The 26,706-nt window shown below is 42.9% G+C and overlaps 1 protein-coding gene across 1 annotated transcript in view; it reads right to left on the bottom strand.

Annotated features, from left to right (window-relative positions):
• ATP8B4 (ATPase phospholipid transporting 8B4 (putative)) overlaps positions 1-26,706 on the bottom strand; it is a 272,810-nt gene that overhangs the window by 125,912 nt on the left and 120,192 nt on the right. The window contains exons 8-9 of the mRNA XM_075530752.1: positions 12,171-12,243; positions 1,409-1,479 (exon numbers count right to left, since the gene is read on the bottom strand). Coding sequence (XP_075386867.1) covers positions 1,409-1,479; positions 12,171-12,243 — 144 coding nt within the window. The remainder of the gene's footprint in view (positions 1-1,408; positions 1,480-12,170; positions 12,244-26,706) is intronic.

The following is a 26,706-nucleotide window of genomic DNA, read 5'->3' on the forward strand; positions in this document are numbered from 1 at the left end:
TTGTCCTTTCTTAATGACACGTCCAAAGTAACCAAGCTGAAATCTCTCCACCCTTGCTTCTAAGAAGCATGCTGGCTGTAATCCTTCGAAACGAGACTTGTCATTTTTCTAGCAGTCCACAGTCTACTCAATATTCTTTTTCAAGACTAGAGTTGTCAATATAATGAATTAAGTTGATTCATTTTTGAATGTTGAATCAACTTTTCATCATTGAAATCGCCACTTGATCATAATGTAAATGTATAGCTTATAGGTATACATATTGCTAAATTCTGCTTGCTAGCATTTTGTGAAGGATTTTTACACCATGTGGCATGTTGGTTTACAGTGTTTGGACTTTATATGTTTTCATATTTTGTCATCAGGGCAGCATCAACTGCATAAAGCGAATTGGTAAGTGTCCACTCTCCTCAAGGCTGTGAGACTGTGTGCAGAAATGGGTTCATTCTCTGTAAATATGTGGTAAAATTCTACAGTGGAATTATCTCAAGCTGGATACTCATTCTTCTTTTTAAATAAAAAAATCCCTCATAACTATAGGAAAATTAAAATTATTTATTTCCTACTGGAAGAATTGCGATGACTTGTTTTGTTTGAGGAAGTGATCCGTCTCATTTAAATTGTCAAATAATTTGTGAGGACAAGTGCGTAGTAGTTCCTGATCATCTCTTGCCATCCTCTGGATTGTATTATTGATCATTTTTGTCTTCTCTTTTATTCTTTGTCGGTCCACCTCGAGGTGTGTTGGTTTGGGTGCATCAGGATTAGATGACAAAAATGTATCTACCCAAAAAAAGGCCCACAACCATCAAGTTGATTCTGGCTCAGAAATATAAAATGTCTATAAGATTCAAATGCTCAATAAATCCTTCTCTGTCAACAGACAAGTTGAATCCTCTGAAACAGTCCTGCCATGTGGCACAGAACTAAATTGAAAATTAAAGTGCATGTCAAACGGTGTCCATTTCTCTCTTCTGTCCATCTGTCTCCCTTTGATTCCACTCCGAAAGCCTTCCTTCTAAAAAAGCAACACCATTCCCTTCCTCGGGGAAGTTTAATCTTTCCTCTTTCCTTTTGCTTCAAAATTACTTGAAATTTTAACAAGACTTCTAAAGAGCTCCAATGAAGAGTGTGCTACCACCATTCGTGACCACACGCTTGTGGAGCTGGTTCTTGGTGAAAAACGATGGATTCAAGAGAAAAGACAGTTCTCAAACGATCTACACATTACAATATTAACAAGCGGGTTAATAAAGTGTTAAACGGTTTAACAAATGAACATTGAGATGCAGAGTTAATTTTTTTGAGAAAATGGAATTAAAAAATTAAATACCATTCCTAAACACCTTGTGTTGACATAAGTTTAAAAAAAACAATGGAATAAACCATTCACATTCCAAGAACTTACCCATCAAGTTCAGCAGTTTCAATGTAACAGAGTCCATGTGGCTCGCTGCTTGATAGGAGAAGTAAATCAGCCTAGTAAAAAAATTGGAAGAAAAATGCTGGAGAAGGAGAATTTGTTTCAACATCTTCCATCTTTTATGCCCCCTCCACTACAAATGAGCTAGGAGAGTCACCCACCCCTATCTTCCATGTCCTGAGTCAAATCCTCTCTCGGGTTCTGTGTGTCCATTTGTTACAACTCTTTTATCATCTATTGCAAATTAGGTGCGGGTTTGCCTTATCATGTCATCTACTTTGTGTTCCACAGTGTAATCGAGCAATCCTCCCACTACCTGACCCTTCCCCACTGCTTGGTTGCTCTTCTCGGTCTTGAGGACCACCATCCTCCAGTCTAACCAAGTTAATACCCACATGCTACTTAGTCCATGCCTTTATCTAACCTGCTTTCCCTAACTCCTCCCCCCACCCCCAATTCCCTTTGGTATGAAAGTCTTGAGTATCACCATGTAACTAGGGGCACAGGAGATCACATGATCTCATTGTTCCCTAATTTCTCTTTTGTGAACAAAATATATAAAATGCTTATATTCTTGATTTGACCATGACTTTTAAAATATGGAATGGTGCTCAATAAAGAAGATCATCGAAAATATTTATGAACACGAAGTTAATTCCCCACTGTGATCAGTTAAGAGCAGAGACACAGGCCAGGAAAGAAAGGGGGTGGGGGAAGAAGTCAATGGACAAAATCTGGAGAAAAAATGAAATAAACAGAAAAATGAGGAGGGAAGAGAAAAGGACTAACAGAAAAACAAAATTAAAGAATAAGCACAACAATGATGATATCAGAGTGTGAAGAAGACCAGAGGCACAACACGCCGTGAGCTAAGCTAGGGAGCAAGCTGGAAAAGATAACAGAAATAAATGAGAGGCTGGGTAGTTTGTCCTTCTCAGAGATAAATTATTCTCTCTCCTTTACTATCCATTTGATGTCCATTCAAAATTTGGAAATGAGGTAACATAATTCAGTTTTATAATTCTGGCTGCTCTCTACATTGGGAAACAAGTTTTATTTAACAAAAGTTTTTTATTGAATCCGTAAGGGTTCGAATGTCTGAATAGAATAGACTAAAAGTTGAGCAATTTATTTGGAAACATTAGCCTAATAATTGTCTAGCTTTGCCCTCATGTACAATGGGCGTTACAAATCTGTGACATTTCCTTACCCATTTTTCAAAAGAATATTAGGATGCCTCATTCTCCCAGGATGATATCCACTCATTTCATGGCCTCGGGTTCTTAAATTTCCACCCCAAGTTTAAGCTGGGTGGGTGGGTGTGGGTGTGGACATGTAGTTTTGTCCAAATGGGGATAAAAAGCTGACCTGAGTAAAACAAAGCAATTGGCATCCAAGGGCTTTGCCTTGTCATGGCTCTTCAGTAATTGTGAATGAGAAAAGTCACAGAGTCCTATGGAGGAAGAAATCGTTTTCCGACTTGCCACCCGGAGACCAGAGAGAGTGCAGCATCATGGGACACAGCACACTTGTCAAGAGTGCGCTTCACTCTGGGGCCAAAGGTGGCCCGTCCCTGCTGTAAAGGAAGAAACCCATTTCTTCAGAAAAGTCACGCTGGTCTAATTGTCCACATTTAAACCTCAGTGGATACAGGCATCCGCACTCCAACTAGATTTCCTTTGGACCTGTGCCTCTCCTCTCTCGCACTTAAGAGGGGCATTTGTAAACAAAACTCCAAAATTCTCTCATTGTAATCATCTGATGGGAGGCAGGTAAGAAATAGAGAGACACCTATTTGGACCCAGAGTCGCTTTCCTTGGGAAAGCATTCCCTGTGAGAATGATCGGTAAGCAGGGTGGTATTGGGGTGAACAGGGGGCGCAGGCAGCATGGAAGGCTGCAGGCAGCTGGCTGAGCACGAAGATGTACCCGCGGCACTACCGCCACCTGGTGTCCGCATCCTCTCATGAGCAGGAAGGGCTTCCTGGGGCTGAAAGCATTGCTGAGAATCCCACTCCCTCTACTTCCCTGAACCTGGACTTCTCCCTTCTACCTCCCTGCTTCCGCCTGCCTCCTACCTTTCTCTTCCATTCTCTCTGCATATTCCTCCTGAGTTCCCACTGTTGAGGCCTTGGTGAGGAGACCTGATCTGAGAGTTTCAGTCACAGGGTGAGTGGGCTAAGTGTCTCTCCAGGGACCAGATTCCAACTCAATCAGATGTTTCCATTCAACTTGCAGGTGTGCGTGATGCCAATAGAGTGAAAAACCAAACCTGTTGCCTCAAGGTCATTTCGAGCTACAGAGAGCCAATCGGACAGAGCACAAGGATATCCTAGAGGTTCCCAGACCTGCACTTTTCGGTTGATGAAGACTGTCGCGTCTTGGGCCTGCGGAAAGGCTGGTGAGTTCAAAGTGCCAGCTTTGGGGTGAGCAGCAGATTACTGGACCACTGTGTCACCGGGGCTCTTTCGAGTACCAATGGCAGCGCTGAATGAGAGCTTAACTGTGTATACAGCAATATCCCCCAAAGCTTTCTACATGCACCATTTTATTTCCTGCTCACAGAAATCCTGTAGGGCGGGCCCTGTTCCTTTTCCTACCTTACAAACGAGCGATGTGAGGGAAGAGAGTGGTTCAAGAACCCTGTTTCCAGCCACATGGATGATTGTCTAAGTGAGAGTTCATCAATCGGGGAGTCGTGATTTATCTCCAGACAGCCAAGTTCATCTCTGATATGGTATACGGAACCATGCCAAGCCCACTGTGTTGATCTGGTTCGGATGTGTGCTACCCAGTAGAACAAAGCAGAACTATTCCCCGGGGTTTCTGAGGCTGTAGATCTTGACAGAAGCAGACTGCTTCACCACTCCCCTGTGGAGCAGATGATAGACTGCCATCACTGTCCTCTCGGTTAACGGCCCCACACCTAACCCGCCACATCACCAAGGTTCCTCTCATTAGGAGCATGACATAAGTAAAAGTACCTTTCCTTGCAAGGTTGCATGGTTTAGATGGCACATACAGGAATGCAATTGACTATAGCGGTGATATGCAAATGACCTAATCTTGCCTGCTGAAAGTGAGGAGGACTTGAAGCACTTGCTGCTGCCGATCAAGAATTGCAGCCTTCAGGAAAAACTACAACTCAATGTAAAGAAAACCCGGTCCTCACAACTGGACCAATAAGTCACATCAAGATAAATGGAGAAAAGGTTGAAGATGGTGGACTGACACACAGTGATTGCAACATTAGGTTCAAATATAGGAACAATGGTGAGGCTGGCACAGGACCGAGCAGCGTTTCAGTCTGTTGTGCACAAAGTCGCTATGGGTCGGAACCGATTCAATGGCACCCATCAACAGCAAAATATTTATGGGAAGAGATGAGGCAGCTGTTCAATCTTAGCCGCTCAAACCAGTCCAGGAGCTGACTGTGGAACAGACCATCAATTGCTCATATGTAAGTTCAGGTTGACATTGAGGAAAATTAAAATACGTGCACAAGAGCCTTGAATATACCTGACCTGAGTTTCAAGAAAATCTCAAGAACAGATTTGACACATTGAGCGTGCATGACAAACTACCTGCCAAAAATTCAAGCTGGATTCCGAAGAGGACCTGCCTCAAGGGATATCATTGCTGGTGTCAGATGGAGCTTGACTGAGCACAGAGAATTCCAGAAAGGTGTTTACTTGTGTTTTATTGACGATGCCAAGGCATCGACTGTGTGGATCAGAGCAAAGTATCGATCGCATTGAGAAGAATGGGAATTCTAGAACACTTCCTTGTGCTCACGTGGAACCTGTGCACAGACCAAGAGGTGGCTCCTTCCAGCAGAACCAGGGAATACTACATGGTTGAAAATTGGGAAAGGTATCTGTCAGGATTTCACCCTCTCAGCAGAGATATTAAATCTCGATGCTGAGCAAGGAACTCAAGAAGCTGAAATATAAGGGAAAAAAATGGCATCAAGATTGAAAGAAGGCTGATTAACAACCTGAAATGTGCAGATGCCCCAACCTTGCTTGCTGAAAGCGAAAAGAACCTGAAGCACTTGCTGATGGGGATCAAGGCTAGTAGCCTTCTGTATGGATCGCAACGCAACGTAAAGGTAATGCAAGATCCTCACCACCGCACTACTAGACAACACTGTGACAAACGGAGAAAAGATTGAAGCTGCCAATGATTTCATTTTCCTTGGATCCACCATCAGTGTTCATAAAAACAACAATCGAGAAGCCAAAGGGAATACTGCCTTAAGTCAACCTGCTTCACGAGACCTGTTTAAAAGTTAAATAGCAAGGATGTCACTTTGGTGTACCTGACCCAAACCATAGTATTTTCAGTGGCCTTCCTCTGCACTTGGAAGTTGGACATTGCACAAGGAAGGTCACTGAAGAATTGGTGCATTTAAATTGGGATGATGGCAAAGAATATTGAACATCCCAGGGACTGCCAGAAGAACCAACTAAGCTTTCTTGGAAGCAGTACGACCAGAATACTCCTTAGAAGAGAGGATGGTGAGACTCCATCTCACGGACTTTGGGCATGTTGTCAGAAGAGACCAGTCCCTGGAAAAGGACAACATGCTTGGTAAAGGACCAATGATGAAGAGGACGGCCTTCAAGGAGATGAACTGACTGATACATTGGCTGCCACATGGGCTCCGACATCACCACAATGGTAAGGACACCGAGTGACAGGGTGGGTTTTCCTTCTGTTTCGCAAAAGGTTGCTTTGAGTCAGGACCAACTCAATGGCATCTAATAACAACACAGGAAGAAGATGACAAATATCCTAAGAAACCTGTTATCAAAGTGATGTGGGGATGCAAAAGAGGGGAGAGACGAGACTACGCTCAGCTGGTAGTTGGGAAAAGGCTTCATGAGCATTCTGATATGCAAGAGTAGAAGCAGGTCCCCCCAGACAGAGGTTAGCCCAAACAAAGAACGGGGTAGAGAAAGTATGGTTACCAGAATTCACAATGGTTAGGGGAGCAATGATTCACTCCAACCTGAATCATCTTACTTAAGACTCCCATTTGTACTCTCTTCGGCCAATTACTGGTTCCTCTTCCTACGCCTTGCTAGGATTGACTAAGCTAGGTTTTTCAAGATTGACGCAGTGTTTTCCAACCCAAAGCTCCCTCTCCACCATCCACAGGCAGCAGAAAGCAAAAGTAGCTGCCTCCTAGAGAGTTGGGCTCGATAGTCCAGTCTGAGGAGGCATGGAAATAATCTATTGAGCCTCTCTGAGTTCTCAGCGCCAAGAACTTTGTTCTCATAGGTTTATTAGGTATAATTAGCATGTGTTGAGTTAAAAAATAGGTAAATAAAAATTATCACCCTTGATATCACACTCACTCCTTAAAATTACATCATTCTGGAAGGGCTTACACGACACTAGTATACTAACTCATATCATTTTCTCTCAACAATCCTGTGATTAATATTGTTCCCCTGTGTGGATGAGAAATCCTGGAACTCCCAGCCATGAGGATGCAAGCGATTCTGACAAACCCACCAGATGAACTAGCGAGTTCATGGCAAGCCCATAATCAAGACAGTGTCACAGGGAGGGCTTCACCCATCACCCTGAGTCGAGGAAGCCAAGGCCCCAGGGAGTACTGATGCTGTTCCAGGATAACACGGAACTCGAACTCAACATTTCTGATCCCAAAGTGCATCTCTTGTCCTCTAGCTACAAAACCACTGGAAGTGCAGCCATGGAAGCTAGCGAGAGTTGTGCTTTGTTTAGCTCTCTTGTTGGTGCTCAAAGACCAAACCTACAGCAGGGGAAGAACCTCAGAATGGCAGCACCATAGCCTGATGGAGGCATAAATATGTAGCGTCCGTGTAAACATGACTTGGACATAGCCTGATGGAGGCATAAATATGTAGCGTCCGTGTAAACATGACTTGGAGACCTCTATCGTTGAAGCTATTCTCACCTGCTGAGCTCTGAATCATCTTCATCATCCACAATACTATATATTTTTTCCTTTTTTTTAACCGTAAAATAAATTTTTAACAGCACGTGCAGTATAAATTATATCCGGGAACCTATGTCTAATAGAGGCAGAAATCCAAAGGACATAGGAAAAATTAGTTATGTGTCACATTATACCAAACTAAGCCCATCGTCATCTGGTCAACCCCAAATCACAGCAGCCCCATTGGTTGGAGCTGAACTGTCCGAGAGGGTTTCCAATGCCGTCCGCCATCTTTGTGAGAGCACACTGCCACGCCTTTCTGCCGCGGGGCAGCTGGTGACTCCCACCAACAACCGTTCAGTTAGCAGCCACGTGCTAAGCCACGGAACCACCAAGTCTCCTGACCAGCCACGGAACCACCAAGTCTCCTGACCAGCCACGGAACCACCAAGTCTCCTGACCAAATGGCAGGTGACCGTTTTCATTTAAATATACTCTTCAGGTGCACCAGACCCATGTTGAGTACCTTCTAATGTGAATCACCTATATCACTGATTTTGTTGATTAAATTAAATTGATTCAAGCCCTATAAGAAAAAGAGGAGGAAGAAGAGGAGGTGAGAGGAAAGGAATAGCAGACCAGACACAGCACACTGGTCAAAACAAACCCCTCCCCGTCATTCCTTCACCCCAACAAATTGACAATCACTTGTAAACAAAGGGTTGGCCATTTATGTTTTATTTTTTAATGTAAAAAGTTAGTGCCTTATACATTGATACTTTAGCAGGACACTTCCTTTTCAACACAGCTCAGAAAAAATGTAAAAACACACACACAACCTTCTCTCCCTGGAAATACTCAGCTTCTATTACCCCATAATAATAATAGAGAAGGGTTTATTTGGAGCAGTCAGGCAAAATAACAAGTAACTCTGACTTACACGAACAATGAAGGCAATTAGGCAGCCAAACAGCCTCTCTGGAAAGATGTCCCAGAAAGTTGGCTGTCTAAAATGACCAGATGAACTGCCCAGCCAGTGAGAGAGAGAAGCAATGTCCGCCATGACCAAGGGCTGTAGTTTGGACCAAATTCGTCTTTCCAGCCCCATCATTTCTGAAAGCCGACAGAAAATGGTGCTTGTTCTGGTTGTATGTGTAAGTGTTCAGACTATGCTTCTGTTCAGTAAGAGGGTTGTTTCTACCCCAAAAGATGAGAGAAACAGAATCAAGCCACCGCACAGCTATCAGGAGCAAAGGAAAGCGCACCCGGCCCCAGGATCCCCATTCTCGTGGTTTCAAAAACGCTGTGGTGTTTTTCTAACGACAGTCTTCATGATCTCCCTAGCACAGATTAATCTCATTGTGATATTTGAATTAAACTCTGCATTTTTTTCTGGTCACCAAATAAAATTAGGAGCCTTAGGAATTCAATCCAAATATGTTTTCGATTTTAAAAATACATGGAGAATAGGAGATATTCCACCATTTAGTACAAAATATTCAGTTAAAAATTGAACCTCCACTAAAGTCATGTGTTTATTCATTCCAACCATACTTTATGGGGCTCTCCAATGTGCCAGACATCCTGAAATACTCAGTATCAAATAAAATAAGAGCCAGACAGCATCAAACCAAAACCAAACTCGCTGACATAGGGTAGATGCTGACTTGTAGTAACCCTATAGGACAGGGTAGTACTGCCCTCGGGGAGTTCCTGGGATTGTAATGCTTTGTGGGAATAGAAAGCCTCATTTTTCACTCAGGGAGTGGTAGGTGGTTTCGAACTGCTGATCTTGTGGTCATCAGCCTAATGTCTAATCATTACACAGCCAGGGTTCATACAAACATACAGCATACTTTATTCTAATTCTGCTGTAATCCAACACATGCCTCACAGAGAGCAGTAGCTGGAGGGGGGTGGGAGAGAATCTAACTGAACACTTCTTAGAATCCACAAATTCCAGTTTAATAAATAAGTATGTTAGGGCTGTCCACTCAGAAGGAAGCGCCACGACTGTCATTTATTCATTTGGCCAACATTTACTGATCCAACATGGCGGTGGGTGTTAGAGTCCAAGTACATTATCATGATCTGTACTTTCAAGGGATGTGTAGTCTAGTCTCTGCTTGGACAGAGAATCACTAAGTAAGTGGGCCAGACGGAACATTTAAGATCAGGTAGTGGTCTACCATCCAGATGTGACCCGCGAAGAAACCAAAGCAAGAGAGGCTAAAGTCGGTCTTGTCACTGAAAGACTAATATGGAGACTGTGCTCACTCTAATTCCCATCCAGCACCTTAGACTCCATCTGCCTTGAACTTACCAGTGTGGTATGTCCTTTAGCAGAGGTTTGGCTGGTGTTAGTCACCATTAAGCTAGCTCTGACTCATGGCCACCTTGTGTATAAACCCTGCACCAGGTGGGTTGGCAAGTTGGCTGCTAACAATGGGCTCAAACCTACCAGCTTCTAGAAGGCACCATCCTGATGTACTGCTCTTAATCTTTAATGAGCTGGAAAGGAAGTTGGACAAGCTCACTTAAATTGTGTCTCAAATAAAAGTAAATGGATTGTGAATGAGAGCCTGGCACTTCCATCTGAAGAAAACAAGTTACAGTGCAGACTAACTTCAAAACTTCTCTTGTGGCTAGCCACCTCCACTCCCCAACACCTTGGTGTTCATTCCTGTTTCTCAGTTGTCTTCCAAGGAACTGGGGTTGCCAGGGAAATATGCACTTCTCTACTTGCTCTTTCATGACTGGTGGTCAGTGAACACCGGGATTTAGTGAAAAAAAAAGTTTATTTATGAATGTGAATGTGTGGGAATTGCTATTCTAAATAAATCTTGGGGCCAATTGTGTATGTGTGTGTGTTTATATGCATGACTACCTCAAAGTTAATGAACAGCATATTTGATACACAACATTCCACTTATCACAGGTGGTTTATAAGTCACCTAATGTCTATTTGACATAAAACTACAATAATTTGGACTTGTCATCCCTTATCTGGAACAGGCTTTGCTGCCCTAAATTTAACATTGGTCAACCTAAACCCTTGACTTTTATTAAGGAAATTTTAACATAGGCAGTTTGAGACTCTAAAGTAAAGTGTATCTGATACCTTAAGTAAAGCCTTATGAATTAGTATGTTATTAATGCAGAACAACCAATAAGCATTTTCTCGTTCTAATTATTCACAAAGGAGCATAAAGGTATGAATAGTTAAGTGCTCAATCACTAACCCGGTGAGTAACTGTTTGAGCCCACGTAGAGAGGCCTTCCCAGAAAGACCTGGTGATTGCCACTGACACACAGAAGCCCTCTGGAGTCTGGCTCTGCTCTGCAGCCCACAGGCACCATGAGCCAAAATCAACTGAAGGCAACCTGTGGTTACTATCGGCTTACTGCTGCTTAAACTACCATATATACTCGAGTAGCAGCCGACCACAATATGAGCTGAGGCACCTACTTTTACCACACACACAAACCTGGCAAAACTGACTCGAGTATAAGTCTAGGGTGGGCAATGCAGCAGCGACTGGTCAATTTCAAAATTAAAATAGATACCAATAAAACTACATTAATTGAGGCATCAGTAATTAAATGTTGTTTGAATATTTATTTCAAAGAAACACAGTAAACCAAGCTCTGTAAGTGGAAAAGAGGGTCCACAAAAACAATATGGTATCAACAATAACTATGCATGCTATGTTACTGCGTGCGCTACATTACTACATGCAGAATGCAGCTTGCATAGTCTGAGGCCTGACGCAGGCTGATGATACTCCAGAATGTGGTGACAGGACTGTTTGCACAGAGCAGCCTGCAGTAGGGCTCATACTATACACGCTGCCTTCCCGCATAAGTATGGGAAGTGCTAACGCCACACATGCGGTAACACAGTGTGTACACCACTCAGCATGTATGTTATGAGCCCGAACACAGGCTGCTCTATGTAAGCATAGTCAACACTGGGTCCAGATAGGCGTTAATAAGAAAATAAAATAATAAAATAGAGCAGACTAAGTACTGTAAATAAACATACTGTATATCCAAGACCAGATATATACAGGTACTTGTATTCAGCAATGCTTGGGTGGAGCAAGAGGATGTGACCAAGCACGGGTAAGACTGTAAAGGCTACATCATTGGTCACAGCAATGGAGAAGAGCGGGAGAAGAGGAGAGGCCACATCCAACATTCATCTGACAAGGATGCGTGCGCCCCAGGTACCAGCCCACAGAAGCAGGCGGGTTCTTGCCCAGTACGGCACTGACAACACAGAGGCTGCAGGCGAGCAGGAGAAGAGCGGTGATATCAGCAGTCATCGGACCGCCCACAGTGGCTGTAGGTGCCAGCAGATGAGTGGGAGAGACAGGAGAACACCCGCACTGTACCGGAGAACAGGTAAGTGGGACCCTCACTTGAGTATAAGCCGAGGGGGGCTTTTTCAGCATAAAAAAAGTGCTGAAAAACTCGACTTATACATGAGTATATACAGTATGTTGTAGTTTAAGAATACTAATCATTTTATTAAAGAGTTGTATTCTAAATATCCGAGGACAAACCGTTATGTACTCATGAGCATCTTAAAAGCCTTTATTAAAATAAAATAATTAACATTCTGATTGAAAGTCTTTTGCATCTATTAACTTCAAAGGTAGCAAAGGAAACACATCAGGTGGTAATCACCCAGCCTCAGGCGAGTTTTCATGTTATCAAAAGTAATAAATCAATATACCTGTTTAGAACATTTTATAATTTATATCAGCACATGTGCTATTTTAATTAGATATATTCTTTAAGTATTACTCACAGCAACAAATTGGTTATTTTCTAATTTAATGATGTCTCCCACTTTGACATTCATCCATTTTTCACCCTGCAACCTAAAAACAAAAACAAAATTAATGTTTTCATGTGAAGAAAAATCAAAGGAATGTACCAATAATTCCATATCAGCAGAGGAAGCAGGTAACAGTTTCCAAGAATGTTAAAATCAAAAAGGATTTTAAATAACAAAGTCCTCTACCTGAGTGATGTGGGAGCTAAGACTGAGAGGTGAAGGGATTTGCCCTTGGCTACCCAATGAACCAAGATAAAACTCACTGCCATCAAGTCAATTTCTATTCATAACACCCTACAGCACAGAATAGAACTGCCCCTTTTCAGTTATCGAGGTTTTAAAACTCTTTACAAAAGCAGACAGGCTCATCTTTCTCCCTCAAAGCAACTGGTAGATTTGAACCACTGACTGAGTTTCACAGCTCATCATGTAGGCACCTAAACTACCAGGGCTCCTTGGATACTGAGTGAGTGAGTGAGTGAGTGAGTGAGTGAGTGAGTGAGTGAGTGAGTAGTAATCTCAAGATGTAGAACTCTTGGCTGAGTGCTAATCTCCTCGTACTGTAGAGCCAACTTTCTGTAGCAGCCTTTAACTCCTGTTTGCCTTTTCTGGCATTTAAAAAAGGGTGTGAGAGACAATATCTTCAGTCATTGACACTCTGTTCAAACTTTGTATCAGTAACTATAGAAACATTACCTTCCCCCAGACAGCTGCTACATTGGAAGCATCACATAAAGGAAATGAAAATAGCAAGGGAGAATGTCCTCCCTTGATCAAGTTCAAAGTGCTTTATAATGAAACGCTGTTGTGTTCAGTTGTCCAGGCCCCTGGTGACAAGTCAATCAGGGCTACTCAAAGGCAAGCAGACCACCTGGGGCAGTGCATCTTGAAGCTAACTGTCCCTTCTGGGATCTTAGGAGACAGGAACCAGTTTTGCTTTCCTGGCTGGAAGCCCTCCTTGCACTTCTTTGTCAGTCGGAAAAGTGTGAGGTGTTTGAGGAGTTCGGGTTGGGATGAGTAAGGCAGGTTCCACCAACAAGCCGAGCAGAGCAGGTTAATTCAATGGGCAGCTTTGTATTTCATTTCAAAAGAAGAACCTAATTTACCTATATCATTGACTATGGGGGGGTGCAACGGTTTTGAATAACTATCACCCCGAAAACCAAACCCACAGCTGGCAAACCAATTCCAGCTCCTAGCAGCCCTAAAGCACTGACAGGAATGGCTCCATCATTTCCGAGGCGGGCATCTTGCTGGAGTTCTGGTGACACAGTGGTTACATCTTGGGCTGCTAACTAACTTGAGGGGCAGCAGTTTGAAGCCACCTGCCACTTCCCAGGAGAAAGGTGGAGCTTTGGACTCCCAGAAAAAGTTAAAGCTTCAGAAACACCTAGGGCCAGTTCTGCCCGATCCTATAGAGTTGCTAAGAGTCAGCATGGACTCAATGGTGAATCCGGTGGCATACTGGGTTAAGTGCTATACTGCTAACCACAAGGTCATCGGTTCAATCCTACCAGCTGCTCCCTGGGAGAAAGAGAAGGCTTTCTGTTCCTGTAAGAGTTTGCTTTGCAAACCAAAGAAGCCGTTCTCTTCTGCCTGAGGGGCTGATATGAGTCAGAAGTGACTCGCAGCAGTGAGGGGTTTGGGGGTAATCTTCATGGAAGCAGACTCCCACACTGCAGCCGGTGGGTGCCCACCACCAGTCTTCAGCTCGAAGCCAAGTGCTTTAGTGGCCGCAGTAGCCGGGCTCTTCCTCCCACTGTGAAATACCCTGCACACTGGCAACCCTGCGGGGCCATTTGGCTCACACACCCGGGACAACTGTTTCTTTTATACAGCTCCAAGTACATGTTGTTCTGGAAAGTCTTCAATCACAGCATTTTCATCTCTAGCCAGAATTCAATCATTTTTCCAGTGCCATACGTTTCTACTCTTGGTCTCATTCGACCAGGGTGGGAGAACCAAGGCAACCTTCTGAGTGTTGTTCTGTTTATTTTTCTAGGTAGTGAGCCTAGGTTGGTCTCTTTCTTCTAAGGTTTCCTTCTTTTAAGCATTCGTAACATTTCTCCTTGGGGGGCAGTATCTCAGGAGAAAAAAAGAGTTGATGCAGCCGAATCAGGATGCAGCCTGCGTTTTTATTTATGGATAGTGGACTGCCGCTGGATCGCCCTGAGAGCGCATCTGCTTCAGGCAGGGGTCTAGGCGCGCGGTCATGTTCAGGGGCAGACTCGTGATCTTCCGACTTGAACAGTACAAGCTCCAGGAGGGGCTGCAGGTTAGCACCTTCTCCCAAATGGGAAAGCAACCAAAGTAAAAAAGGATCTACGAATCTCTTCCAAATGCGCATCCCAGCCTTAACTGTGTACCAGGTAAGTAGCAACGCCATATCCAAGTTCTCGCCTTGAAGTTCTCCTTAGCTTACTTTTTCCAAGATCAGTATGGTAACATTTGCCCTCCAAAATAAAACTAATGGGAAAGATGCTTTTAAAGGGGCGGATGATATATGTGAAAATCATATTGAATTGCATTGAAGGCGAGTGACCCACACTCCTTCTGTTCTGTAGCTTCTCCTTTTAACTTACTAGTTCTAAAAATATACAGTAGTGCTGGAGGAAGACTAATTCACAACCTGAATATGTGGATGATACAACCTTGTTTACAGAAAGTGAAGAGGGCTTGAAATACTTGCTGATTCAGACCAAAGGGTACACCCTTCAGCATGGATTACGCCTCCATATTTAAAAAATAGATATCATCACAACCAAGCCAATAAGCAGCATCATGATTAACAGCGAAAGGATTTCATTTTACATGATCCACAAGCAAGACTCAGGGAAGTAGCCAACCTGAAATCAGGAACTACCATTTGGCTAAGAATCTGGCCTGACAAGCAAGTCAGGGCACAGTATAGCACCAATGAAACATACAACTTTCTTCTAGTTCTTTAACGCTTCCTCTGCCCCCACTATCATGACCCCAATTCTACATTACAAATCCGGCTAGACCAGAGCATATAGACTGGTACAGATAAAAGCACGAAACACAGGGAACCCAGGACAGATAACCCCTCAGGACCAATAATGAGAGAATTGATACCAGGAGGGTAAGAGGAAGGTGGGGGGAGAAAGGGGAAACTGATCACAATGATCAGTATATAACCCCCTATAACCCCCTCCCAAGGGAATGAACAACAGAAAAATAGGTGAAGGGGACAGTGGTCGGGGTAATACATTAAAAAATAATAATTTATAAATGTTCAAGGGGAGGGAGGGAAGAAGGGGAGGGGAAATGAGCTGATACTAAGAGCTCAAGTAGAAAGAATATGTTTTGAAAATGATGATGGCAGCATATGTACAAACGTGCTTGACACAATGGATGGATGTATGGATTGTGATAAGAGCTATATGAGCCCCCTAATAAAATGATTTAAGGGAAAAAAAGAATCTGGCCATTAATCTTCAAAGGTCATGTGCAAAGCCAAGAAAACAGGAAATATCTTCAATTCCATGTAAGCGCCCAAATGGGCACTGTTTAATGTTCTGGAAATTCCATTTGTCTCAATGTTATCTGCAATTTGTTAGAATCCATATAGTTAAAGGTCTTGGCATAGTCAATAAAACACAAGCAAATCTCTGTTCTGAACTTTTTTCCATTCAGCCAAGATCCATCGGACACTAGCCATGCCCTCTCTCAGTCCATGTCCCCTTCAAATCCAGCTTTGAATTTCCAGCAGCTCGCTGTTGGCATACGACTGCAACTGCTGTTAAAATATCTTCAGCAAAATGTGACTTGTGTGTGATATTAATGACATTGTTTGATCCTTTGTGGAGTCTCCCTCCAGTCACCTGTCTTCCAAATGTATCGGCACGGACAAGTGACCGCCTCCGGTACAGCATCAGTTGCTGAAACATTTCACTTGACCGTCTGTCAGGTCCTGGAGCCCTGTTTTCTTTCACCAATCCTTTCAGAACAGCCGGAATATCTTCTCTCCAGGCCAACAGCTCTTGAGCATATGCTGCCTCTGAAAATCACTAAATGTCAACTGGTTCTTTGGGGTACAGGGACTCTGTGTATTTCCTCCATCTTATTTCGATGCTCCCTGTGCCATTGGATAGTTGTCTGTGCAATTTTTCTAGAGTTTAACGCAATGATTGAGTTTTTTCTTCTGGTCTTTTGATGTGAGCCATTATAAGGGTGTTTTTCCCTTTGGGTTTTCTAATTCCAAGTCTTTGCACATGTCAACATTTCATTTTAACACTTCTAGTTGTCTTCTTGAGCTGCCCTTTGAAATCTTCTGTTCGCCCAACTGGGCTCCTGCAAAACCTGTACACAGACCAAGTGGCAGCTGTTCAGATGGAATAAAGGAATGGTGTGTAACTGAAAACCAAGCGCACAGAGTTGTATCATTCCACCGCATTTATTCTATCTGGTTGAACCACTCAGTCGAGAAACTGGAATTTATGAAGACGCGCTGGAGGAAGGCTAATTCACAACCTGGAGTGTGTGGATGACACAACCTTCCTTAATGAAAGTGAAGAGGACTTGAAGCGCTTACTGATTAAGACCAAAGAGTCCAGCCTGTAGTATGCATCACACCTCAATGTTTTAAAAAAACTATCATCATCAACAAGCCAATAAGCACATCATGATACACAGGGAATCTATTTAAGTCATCAAGGATTTTGTTTTACATGCTCCTAAATCAAGGTCCGGGGAAACAGCCATCGGGAAATTAAGTGACACATTGCACTAGGCAGAGCCTGCTGCAAAGATCGCTTTAAAGTGCCAGAAAGCAAGGATGTCATGCTGAAGACGAGGGGATGCCTGCTGCAGGCTAAGAACGCTTCTGCTGCCTCCGATACCTGGGAGGGCTTCACAAAGGAAAGGAAGGCCACAGTAGAGCCCGTGCCTTTGAATGAGGGTGTCGGTGAGGGATATTGAATAGACCCTGGCCCGCCAGCAGAAGGAGCAACCTGTCCGGCAAGAAGGACAGCCAGGCGAGGATGGCGAGACTCCATCTCACGCGCATGTGATCAGGAGGGACCGGAACCCAGGGAAGGACAGCATGCTTGGTAAATTAGTGTGGCAGCTAAAAAGAGGTAGCTCCTTAACGAGCTCTACTGACCTTCGGTGGCAACCATGGGACTGACCATGAGGATGGTGCAAGGCCAGGCAGTGTTTCATTCTCTGAGACATGGGATTGTTCGGCGATAGAACAGGTTCAGCAGCACTCTAACAACACAGCCTGCTGTGTCTCCCCCGGTGTCCTGATATCTTTTATCTCTAGCCATCTGTCTGCCCTCTGTCCTGAATATCCGCTCAATATCGATGAGTCTCCCCAATCCAACCTTTGCAAAAAAAGCCCTTGCCACTTCAGACATTCTGATGCCTGCTCTCGCCTTGATCACCTCCTCTGCCACCTATCAGAAGGTAAAGTCCACCCGTAAAAGGAGCATATACTTCGCTTCCAAAGTAAATATGAGTAAACACTTGGCATCCTAACATTTTCCAGTATGTGCATGAGCCACAATAGCCTCCCTATGGGACGGGGGTTGTGGAGAAATGTCACCAGGCAATGGGTGACACACAATTTTTTCAGAACCTGAAGCAAAATGTAGTTCGGAAGGCATGCGACTGTGGGAGGAAGATTCTCATAAGAAATAGTACCCATATCTAAAGAGAAATCTAGGAGGGAAGTCATCCTTGGAAGGGCTAAGCATGATTGAACTGTGTTATCAATAATCAAAAAAATAAGCAAGCACATCTGGAAGATTCCTGACCAGCATTCTAACCGAAAAAGAGAACACCATCTTACGAAGTAAGTTTATGATAAAGGTAATCTGATAACTTGGAGACGTTGTCATGAACTGCATGAAGAGGAAAAGTAGGGAACATGGAATTCCGAGAGGAGAGGGTAACGTTAGTTAAAAGTAATTAGAGTAACCCAGAGGAATTCCTAAAACCCAAATGAAGGAAGAACATGATAGTGGGACAAGAGGAAAGTACAAAGAGACAAATGAAAGAACTAGGAGGCAAAGGGTAGTCATAGGATTAAAATACAGACATAGAAAGATGAAAATATATTTATATACGACGAGGGGGGAATAAATCTAAGTACATATATTTATAGGTTTAGTATTAAGGAAACAGATGGACAGTGGGCCCTACTCAAGTACTCCCTCGACACAAGAACATTTTGTTCTAACAATTCGGCAGTCTGAGATTTTCACCTGCCTGGCATGATCGCTGATGACAATGGGTGCACAGGCAAATGTGGTGAAGAAAATTGATGGTGCCCGGTTACCAAAAGATATAGCACCTGAAGCCGCAGAAGACAATGGGTGCACAAGCAAATATAGTAAAGAAAGCTGATAGTGCCCAGCTACCAAAAGATATAGCACCTGAAGTCTTAAATACCTGAAGATAAACAAGCAGCCATCTAGCTGAGAGACAACAAAACCCACAGGGAAGAAGCACACTGGCCTGTGGGTGCATAAGCAAAAGTTGCAAGTAAAGCTGATGGTTCCCAGCTATCAAATGACATAGCATCAGGGGTCTTAAAGGCTTGAAGACAATCAGGTGGCCATCTAGCTAAGAAACAACAAAGCCCACAAGGAAGAAGCATACCAGCCTATCTCAACGCGAACGCTGAAGACAAAGCGGGTGCATTGGCAAGTGCGGTGAAGAAAGCTGATGGTGCCCAGTTGTCAACATATATATAGAATCTGGGGTCCCATAGGCTGGAAGATAAACAAGAGGTTGTCTAACCGAAAAACAATAAAGCCCACATGGAAAACGCACACCAGCCTGTGAGATGACAAGGCATCGAAGTGATCCGGTATCAGGCATCAAAGACAAAAAAAATCATAGCATTGTGAATGAGGGAGAGTGCAGAGTGGGGACCCAGAGCCCATCTGGGGAAAATTGGACATCCCCTTGCAGAAGGGCTGTGGGGAGATGACAAACCAGTCAGAGTGTTGTGTAGCAACGATGAGGCATACAATTTTCCTCTAGTTGAATGCTCCCCCTCCCGACTATCATGATCCCAATTCTATCTTACATAACCGGCTTGACCCGGAGATGTACACTGGCATGGATGGGAACTGGAAATGCGGGGAATCCAAGACAGATGAGCTCCTCGGGAACAGTGGTGAGAGTGGCCATATCAGGAAGGTGGAGGGAGGGTGAAGGAGATGACAAGGTCTACATGTAACCTTCTCCCTGGAGGATGGACAGTGGAGAACTGGGTGAGGAAGACGAAGGATGGTGTAAGATTAGATAAAATAATAATTAGTTATAAGTTACCAAGGGTTCAGGGGGCAGAGGGGGCGGGGAGGGAAGGGAAATGAGGAGCCGATACCAAGGGCTCAAGTAGCAAGCAGGTGTTTTGAGAATGATGATAGCAACATATGTACGGATGTGCTGGACACAAATGATGTATGTATAGATTGTAAAAAGAGTTGTATGGGCCACTAAAAAAATGACCTTTTTTTAAGTAATTAGAGTGGTCTTAAAAAGGAGCCTGGAGATCTTGGTGCACAGTGGGATGAGGCATGAGGTGTCCTTGGCTAATCCTTTGTTGCAGGGGTCCTCAAACTTTTTAAACATGGGGTCAGTTCACTGTCCCTCAGACACGTTGGAGGGCCAGAGAATAGTTTTTTAAAAAAACTATGAACAAATTCCTATGCACACTGCACATGTCTTACTTTGAAATAAAAAAACAAACAGGGAAAAAACACCCGGCAAGCCAGATAAATGTTCACGGCGGGCCACCTGTGGCCCGCGGGCCGTAGTTTGAGGATGCCTGCTTTGTTAAGATATGCACCTGTAGAGCAACCAAAATGTATAGTCTATTTAAAAACTCACTGCCATCGAGTCGATTCTGACTCATGGTAAGTAACCCCGTACAACTTCCTCTGTGGGTCTCCAAGAGTATACTTCTTCGGGGTAGGATAAAGCCTTGTTGTTCTCCTTCAGGGCAGGCGGTGGGCTCCAATGCTGACCTTGTGGTTGGCAGCCCAACAAGTAACCACTGCTTCCATAGGGCTCCGTACAGTACATTCAAGGAATTTTGTTATTGTTACTTTACTTCCCACTCTATTCTACCAGGTAATTATAACTGCATCCAACCACAATCTATTTCTGTGAGGCCTGATACCATCCTGGGTCATAGCGGCATGACCCAAAACATCAAAACTTACAAACAAGCACACACTGCTAAAGACCTGTAAACAAGTCTTAGACGTCTCCATTTTACATCATAATCGCCTGTGTGGACAACAATGTAACAAGACAGGAAGGGCAGACAGGAAGGTTTGCTTTGAAGCTTATCTTCAAAATATTTTTATACCTCTTCCAAGATTTCATCCTATGCAGGGATTGGGCTTTGTCATCATCTTGCAACAATGAAAACACACACTCTGGCTTTCCATGTGTGGCGCATCTGTTCCCAGGGCTCATATTTGAAGTCATCTTGCACCATAGCTCTGCTACGGGGATGCAGGAGGGCCCCCCTGGCTTGTAAAGATAACACTTATCCCCATAGACCCAGCACCTTCAAACTTTGCTTTGCCCTTTCTCAGGGAACGTGTTTGTGCCCTCTGAGAAATTGCCATTTAGAATCATGGTGCAAGCAAGTCAAGTTGTTCATCTGAAATTCCAAGACCTTTCACTATCTCAATTGTTAATATCACCATGTTGCTTTTTTGGGGGGTTTTGAAAGGCACACCCTCTAATTGAGGTCTCTTTGAATTGGGGTTCTCAGAACTAGATAGGTAACTAAATAGGTTTTAACCTAACTAAATTCAAAACCCAATCACTAAATAATCAGCCAGAATTCAAGAGAGAGGCCTATAAAATTTAAATTCCAAAGCCACCATATAACACAGCATTCGACCGCCATAGAATGGCAACTGAAGGACTTCATGGAAAGAGTGTTGTTACTGTTGTTTGTAATATACCACTAACCATGGATCTACTCTCAGACATCGGGAAGAGCTTCTGTGCCTAATAATTTTTGGCAGATTAATCTAAACCAACTTCTTCTTGGTAAACTCGAATACTGAAACTATTTCCGGAAAATCTCCCTGAGAAAATGCAAGTCTGAGAACGAGACAGCAGCTTAGATACTCTACGCCACTGCACTTTTGGCTGCAAAAGCTAGGAACTAAATACTGAGTCGGGGTCAGACACCAAGCTTATGGACTAGAGGTCTCCAAGCGGCTCCTCAAAGCGTCTATTCGTCCCATACTCTACTGTTCCTGAATGCATAGAAACTAAAACTCTGCCCCCGCAATACAGATTTCTGGAAAGAGCATATTCACAAAGGTTACCGAAGAAGAAATGCTGGGATAACAGAGAGAGAAGGTCACAAAGGTCGATGTATTGACCTCCCCAAATTAACCAAATTATTATTTTATTTTTTATCAAAATCATTTTATTGAGGACTCTTATAGTTCTTATAACAATCCGTACATCAATTGTGTCAAGCACATTTAGACATACGTTGCCAAAGTTTTTAAAACATTTTCTTTCCACTTAAACCCTTAGTATCATCTTTTTGCCCTCCCCTCCCCCACCCCCACCCTCATGAACAATTGATAAATTATAAATTACTGTTATTTTTGTATCTTACACTGTCTGCTGTTTTCCTTCACCCATGTTTCTGTGGTTTGTCCCCCTTGGAAGGGGTGGGAGTTAAATGTCCATCATTGCAATTGGTTCCCCGCTTTTCCCCCTTCTCGCCCAACCTCTCCCCTACCCTCATAGTGTCACTACTCCCATTACTGTTTCTAAGGGGTTCATCTGTAGTGGATTCAGTGTGTCAAAAGCTCTTATCTGTACCACTCTACATGCTCCCATCCAGCTGGATCTGTAAGATAGAACTGGGGTCATGATAGTATGGGGGGAGGGGGAAGTATTAAAGAACTAGAGGAATGTTGTGTGTTTCTTCGGGACTATACTGCACCCTGGCTGACTCATCCCTTCCTTGTGACCCTTCTGTGAGGGAATGTCCAATTGTCTATAGATGGGCTTTGAATTTCCACTCTGGTCCCCCTCATTCACATCCATATGATTGTTTGGGGTCTTCTGATCTGATACCTGATCCCATCAACACCTTGTGATCACACAGGCTAGTGTGCTTCATCCATGTGGGCTTTGTTGCTTCCCTGCTAGATGGTCCCTTGTTTAACTTAAAGCCTGTAAGACCCAGACACTATAACTTGTAATAGCTGGGCACCATCAGCTTTCTTCACCATATTTGCTTATGCACCTATTTTGTCTTCAGAGATCATGTTGGGAAGGTGAGCATCACAGAATGTCAGGTTAATAGAACAAAATGTCCTTGCATTTAGGGAGGTAGCAATGTCCATCTGCTACCTTAATACTTAACATATAAATATATGTACATAGATCTATATCCCTATTATTACATATTAATATACTTATATATATACATGCTATGTTTATACCTCTATAAATGTCTTTTGCCTCCTAGCTTTTTCCTCTATTTCCTTTTACTTTCCTCCTGTCCCACTATCATATTTGACCTTCATTTGGCTCTCAGTAATTCCTCTCGGCTACATTGCACTTGATCAAACCCCACTTGATCAAATGCCCTTGTCCTCGATTTTAGATCTCTTGTTCTCCCTTGTCCATGGATTTGTTGGCTACCCACTCCCTTTCCCCCACCTCCTCATTTCCCATGACCCCCTGAAACTGCCCGACCTGTTGGTTTCTCCTTGAGATTGTAAACAATCCTGCCTATCTTACATAGATAGACATGTGAGGCAGAGGGGGGAGGAGCATAAGTAGTTCCTATAAATAGGTCTGTCTGCTGACCCTGCTGAATATTTTCCAATCAGGTCTGATAGTGTGCCAAGCCCTACCCCCACTGAGTCAGAAGTCTATCTTGGGGATCCCTCGGAGATGTCAGTGCTTTGCTCCCCTTGCTGCTCTGCTGCGCACCCTTCATGTCTGTCCCCCATAGCACTGTGGGTCAGTGAGTGGACATCGTCTTGTGCTAGTATCAGGTGTTGGGCTGCTAACAGAAGTGTCAGTAGTTCAAGTCCAGAGGTATCTTTGCAGAAGAAAGACCCTGTAAAGGTACATAATCTCAGAAGCCCTCTGCAATGTTGCATTGAGTCCGAATGGAGGATTCCAGGGCAGTGGGTTTGATGGTTGGGTTTGGGTTTTATCTACGTACATTGAGTTTGGGTTCCTCTTTAGTCTCAAGGCCCCGTTAGCCCCGTAACACATGGAAAGTACTCCTTTGATCATATAGACTTTGTTTTGTTCACAACCATATCCTCAAGACCCAGAAGAGTGACTAGTTCATAGCAGGCACAGGCTCAGAAAGATTTCAATGACTAATCTCTCAGAAATCAATAGACTGTTCCTTCATCATAGTGTGGAAGCCCTGTTGACACCTAGTCACTCTGGGTGACCCTTCTGGTATTTAAAATAACAGGGGCATAGCTTTCTGTATCACAGCAAAACATCATAGTATGAAAAACTTGATAGGCTGGTGGCCATGTCATCAGGCAAGATCAGTCCATGGCAAGGGCACCATGCTTGGCAAAGGAAAAGGTCAGCAAATAAGGGCAAGATACTGTAAAAATAAAAATAATAATAGTTCCTGGGGGATAGGTTGAGGGAGGGAGCTGATATTAAGGAGTTCAAGAAGACAGAAAATGTTTTGAAACTGATTGTGATTTGATTGAACTATGGAATATTATAATATCTTTAAGCGCTCCCAATAAGATGATTTTTTTAAAAGAGGAAGACAGTCAAGGATATGGATTGACCCAGTGGCTACAATAATAGGCTCATACCTAACAATCGTGAGGATGGCCCAGGTCAAGGCAGTGTTCCATTCTGTTGTGCATAGAGTCACTACGAGTCAGAAATTACTCTAAGGCACCATATTGGCTCAACAAATGAAAAATTAGTTCGTAATGGCTGTTATTGTTGTGAATAGACATCATTAATTTCTAAAACATTTGTTGGATAATAAAACTTCCATGAGTGCTGAATAAGAATTAAAACAACAAACATTTACTTAATTTTGACTGTGTTACAGGGACTGTGATAATGCTTTAATTAAAAGGGTTACCCAATAAAAATGTAGAATACCCAATTAATTTTTACGTGAACAAGGATACTTTTGTTACCACACTGAAGCCTGGGAAAGACAGAACTCAATGGGACTTCCTTGTTTTACTGTGTCCTTCAAGTTCTCCACCCTGGACCAAGTACAGTCTTACTTTTATATAACTCATTTTAGAGGGAGGAAATTGTGTTTTCCTTCTCCAACAGGCTTCTGAGAATGCCTTATACAACTTCTGACTTTTGCAGGTTTTACTTCATACGTTGATTCAATATTTTATTTTAATCTGTTAATTTGGGTTCATGTATTTTATCTCATTTAATCCTCACAATACATACTATTATTATCTTTATTTTATAGACAAGGAAATTAAGGTTCAAAAAAATTAATGTATTTGCCCTAGTCATATATCTATCTATTTTTTTAATGTCAGCATATCTCTATACAGAAATTCCATTTTCAAGAATTGACCATGCAAGTGTTAAAAGACGGATGGATAAAGGCACATTTGAAGCATAATTTGTCATAACAATTCATTAGAAAACAGTAACATGCCCATCAATTAAAGATTGAATATCTATGGTGTACCAATCCAATCATGGTCCAGCTACTCAATGGTATGCAATTCAGCCACTAAAAAGGAAAAGATCGTTTTATATGTGGTGCTGTGGGTTGAATTTTGAGCTGATGACCACCAGGTCAACAGTTCAAGCCCACCAGAGGCTCCCGTTAAAGAGTTATGGTCCTTGTTCAAGGGCAATGTAGCCAAGAGGAATTACTGAAACTCAAATGAAGGCTGAGCATGATAATGGGACAGTGGAAAGTAAAAGGAAATTGAGAAAGAACTAGGAGGCAAAGGGAATTTATAGAGGTCTAAATACAGGCATGTTCATATGTAGATATATTTATATATAAGGGTGGGAAAATATATCTATGTGCATATATTTATAGGTTTAGTATTAAGGTAGCAGATGGACATTGGGCCTCCATTCAAGTACTCCCTCAATGAAAGAACACTTCGTTCTATTAAACTGGCATTCCATGATGCTCACCTTTCCAACATAATCGTTGAAGACAAAGCGGGTGCATAAGCAAATGTGGTGAAGAAAGTTGATGGTGCCCGGCTATCAAACTATATAGAGTCTGGGGTCTTAAAGACTTGAAGATAAGCAAGCAGCCATCTAGTTCAGAAGCAACAAAGCCCACATGGAAGAAGCACACCAACCTGTGTGATCATGAGATATCGATGGAATCAGCTAGCAGGCATCAAAGAACAAAAAATCCTATCATTGTAAAAGAAGGGGAGTGCAAAGTGGAGACCCAAAGGCCATCTATAGACAACTGGACATCCCCCTTCCAGAGGGGTCATGGGGAGGAGACGAGCCAGTCAGGATGAAATATAGCAATGATGAAACATACAACTTTCCTCTGGTACTTTAATGCTTCCCCTCCCTCACTATCATGATCTCAATTCTACCTTATAAGTTCGGTTACACCAGACTATGTACAATGGTACAAATAAGAATTGGAAACACAGGAAACCCGTGTGCAAGAGGGTAGGGGTGAGAGAGAGCCATTGTTTGGGAAGCCACAAGTTTCTGTTTATAGGTGAGGGGAATTTTGACATTGATTAGAGGTAACTGTTACACCACATGATCAATCAACTCATCACTCAATTCTACACCTGAAAAAATATTGAATTAGTAGATATTTTATTATGCACTCACTCTCCAATTATCGACAATGGTAGGCTCCAAAGACCAGATCATTATTCAAAAAATGGCATGATGTGAAAGTGTAAGATGATACCTCAGACTATATAGTGGAAGAAGACTGCTTCATTATAGAACAGCCAATTTACCTCTCTCCCTGTCAAACCACTGCGAACCATGGTCCAGCCAAGTTGACGCATAACCTTAACTCTCACAGGCAGCATTACTCTTGCTTTGCACCTTGGCATTTACTACACACAATATACATTGTCAATGCGCAAAGTAGCCAGATTGTAGGTTTTCACTACTGCCATCAATGTGAAATTGATCAATGAGGAGCAGGTCTATACCTAGTTATAAGAATAAGAAACCATGCATGGTAAGGCTATACCTATGTAGACACAAAGATAGGAGCTTCTCTGCATAGTCAAATTCTTAAAAGACATGCAGAACAACTGCTCGGTGGTTTCACAAGAGAAAGAAAATAAAACAGGGAACTGGTATGAAAGAAAGACTTCATTTTTATTAATTTTATACTCCTCTGTGTATAAGGAGTTTGGCTTTTCATGCATTGGCATTTTAAAGAAAATTAGGGAGGGGAGAAAAAAAGGAAGAACCGAAACATTTCCCTAAGGTCACATGTAATAACAGGGCCAGACTGGAACCCAAGTCCACCTGGCTGCAA

Source organism: Tenrec ecaudatus, chromosome 14 (genome assembly GCF_050624435.1).
Source record: "Tenrec ecaudatus isolate mTenEca1 chromosome 14, mTenEca1.hap1, whole genome shotgun sequence".
Lineage (NCBI taxonomy): Eukaryota > Metazoa > Chordata > Mammalia > Afrosoricida > Tenrecidae > Tenrec > Tenrec ecaudatus.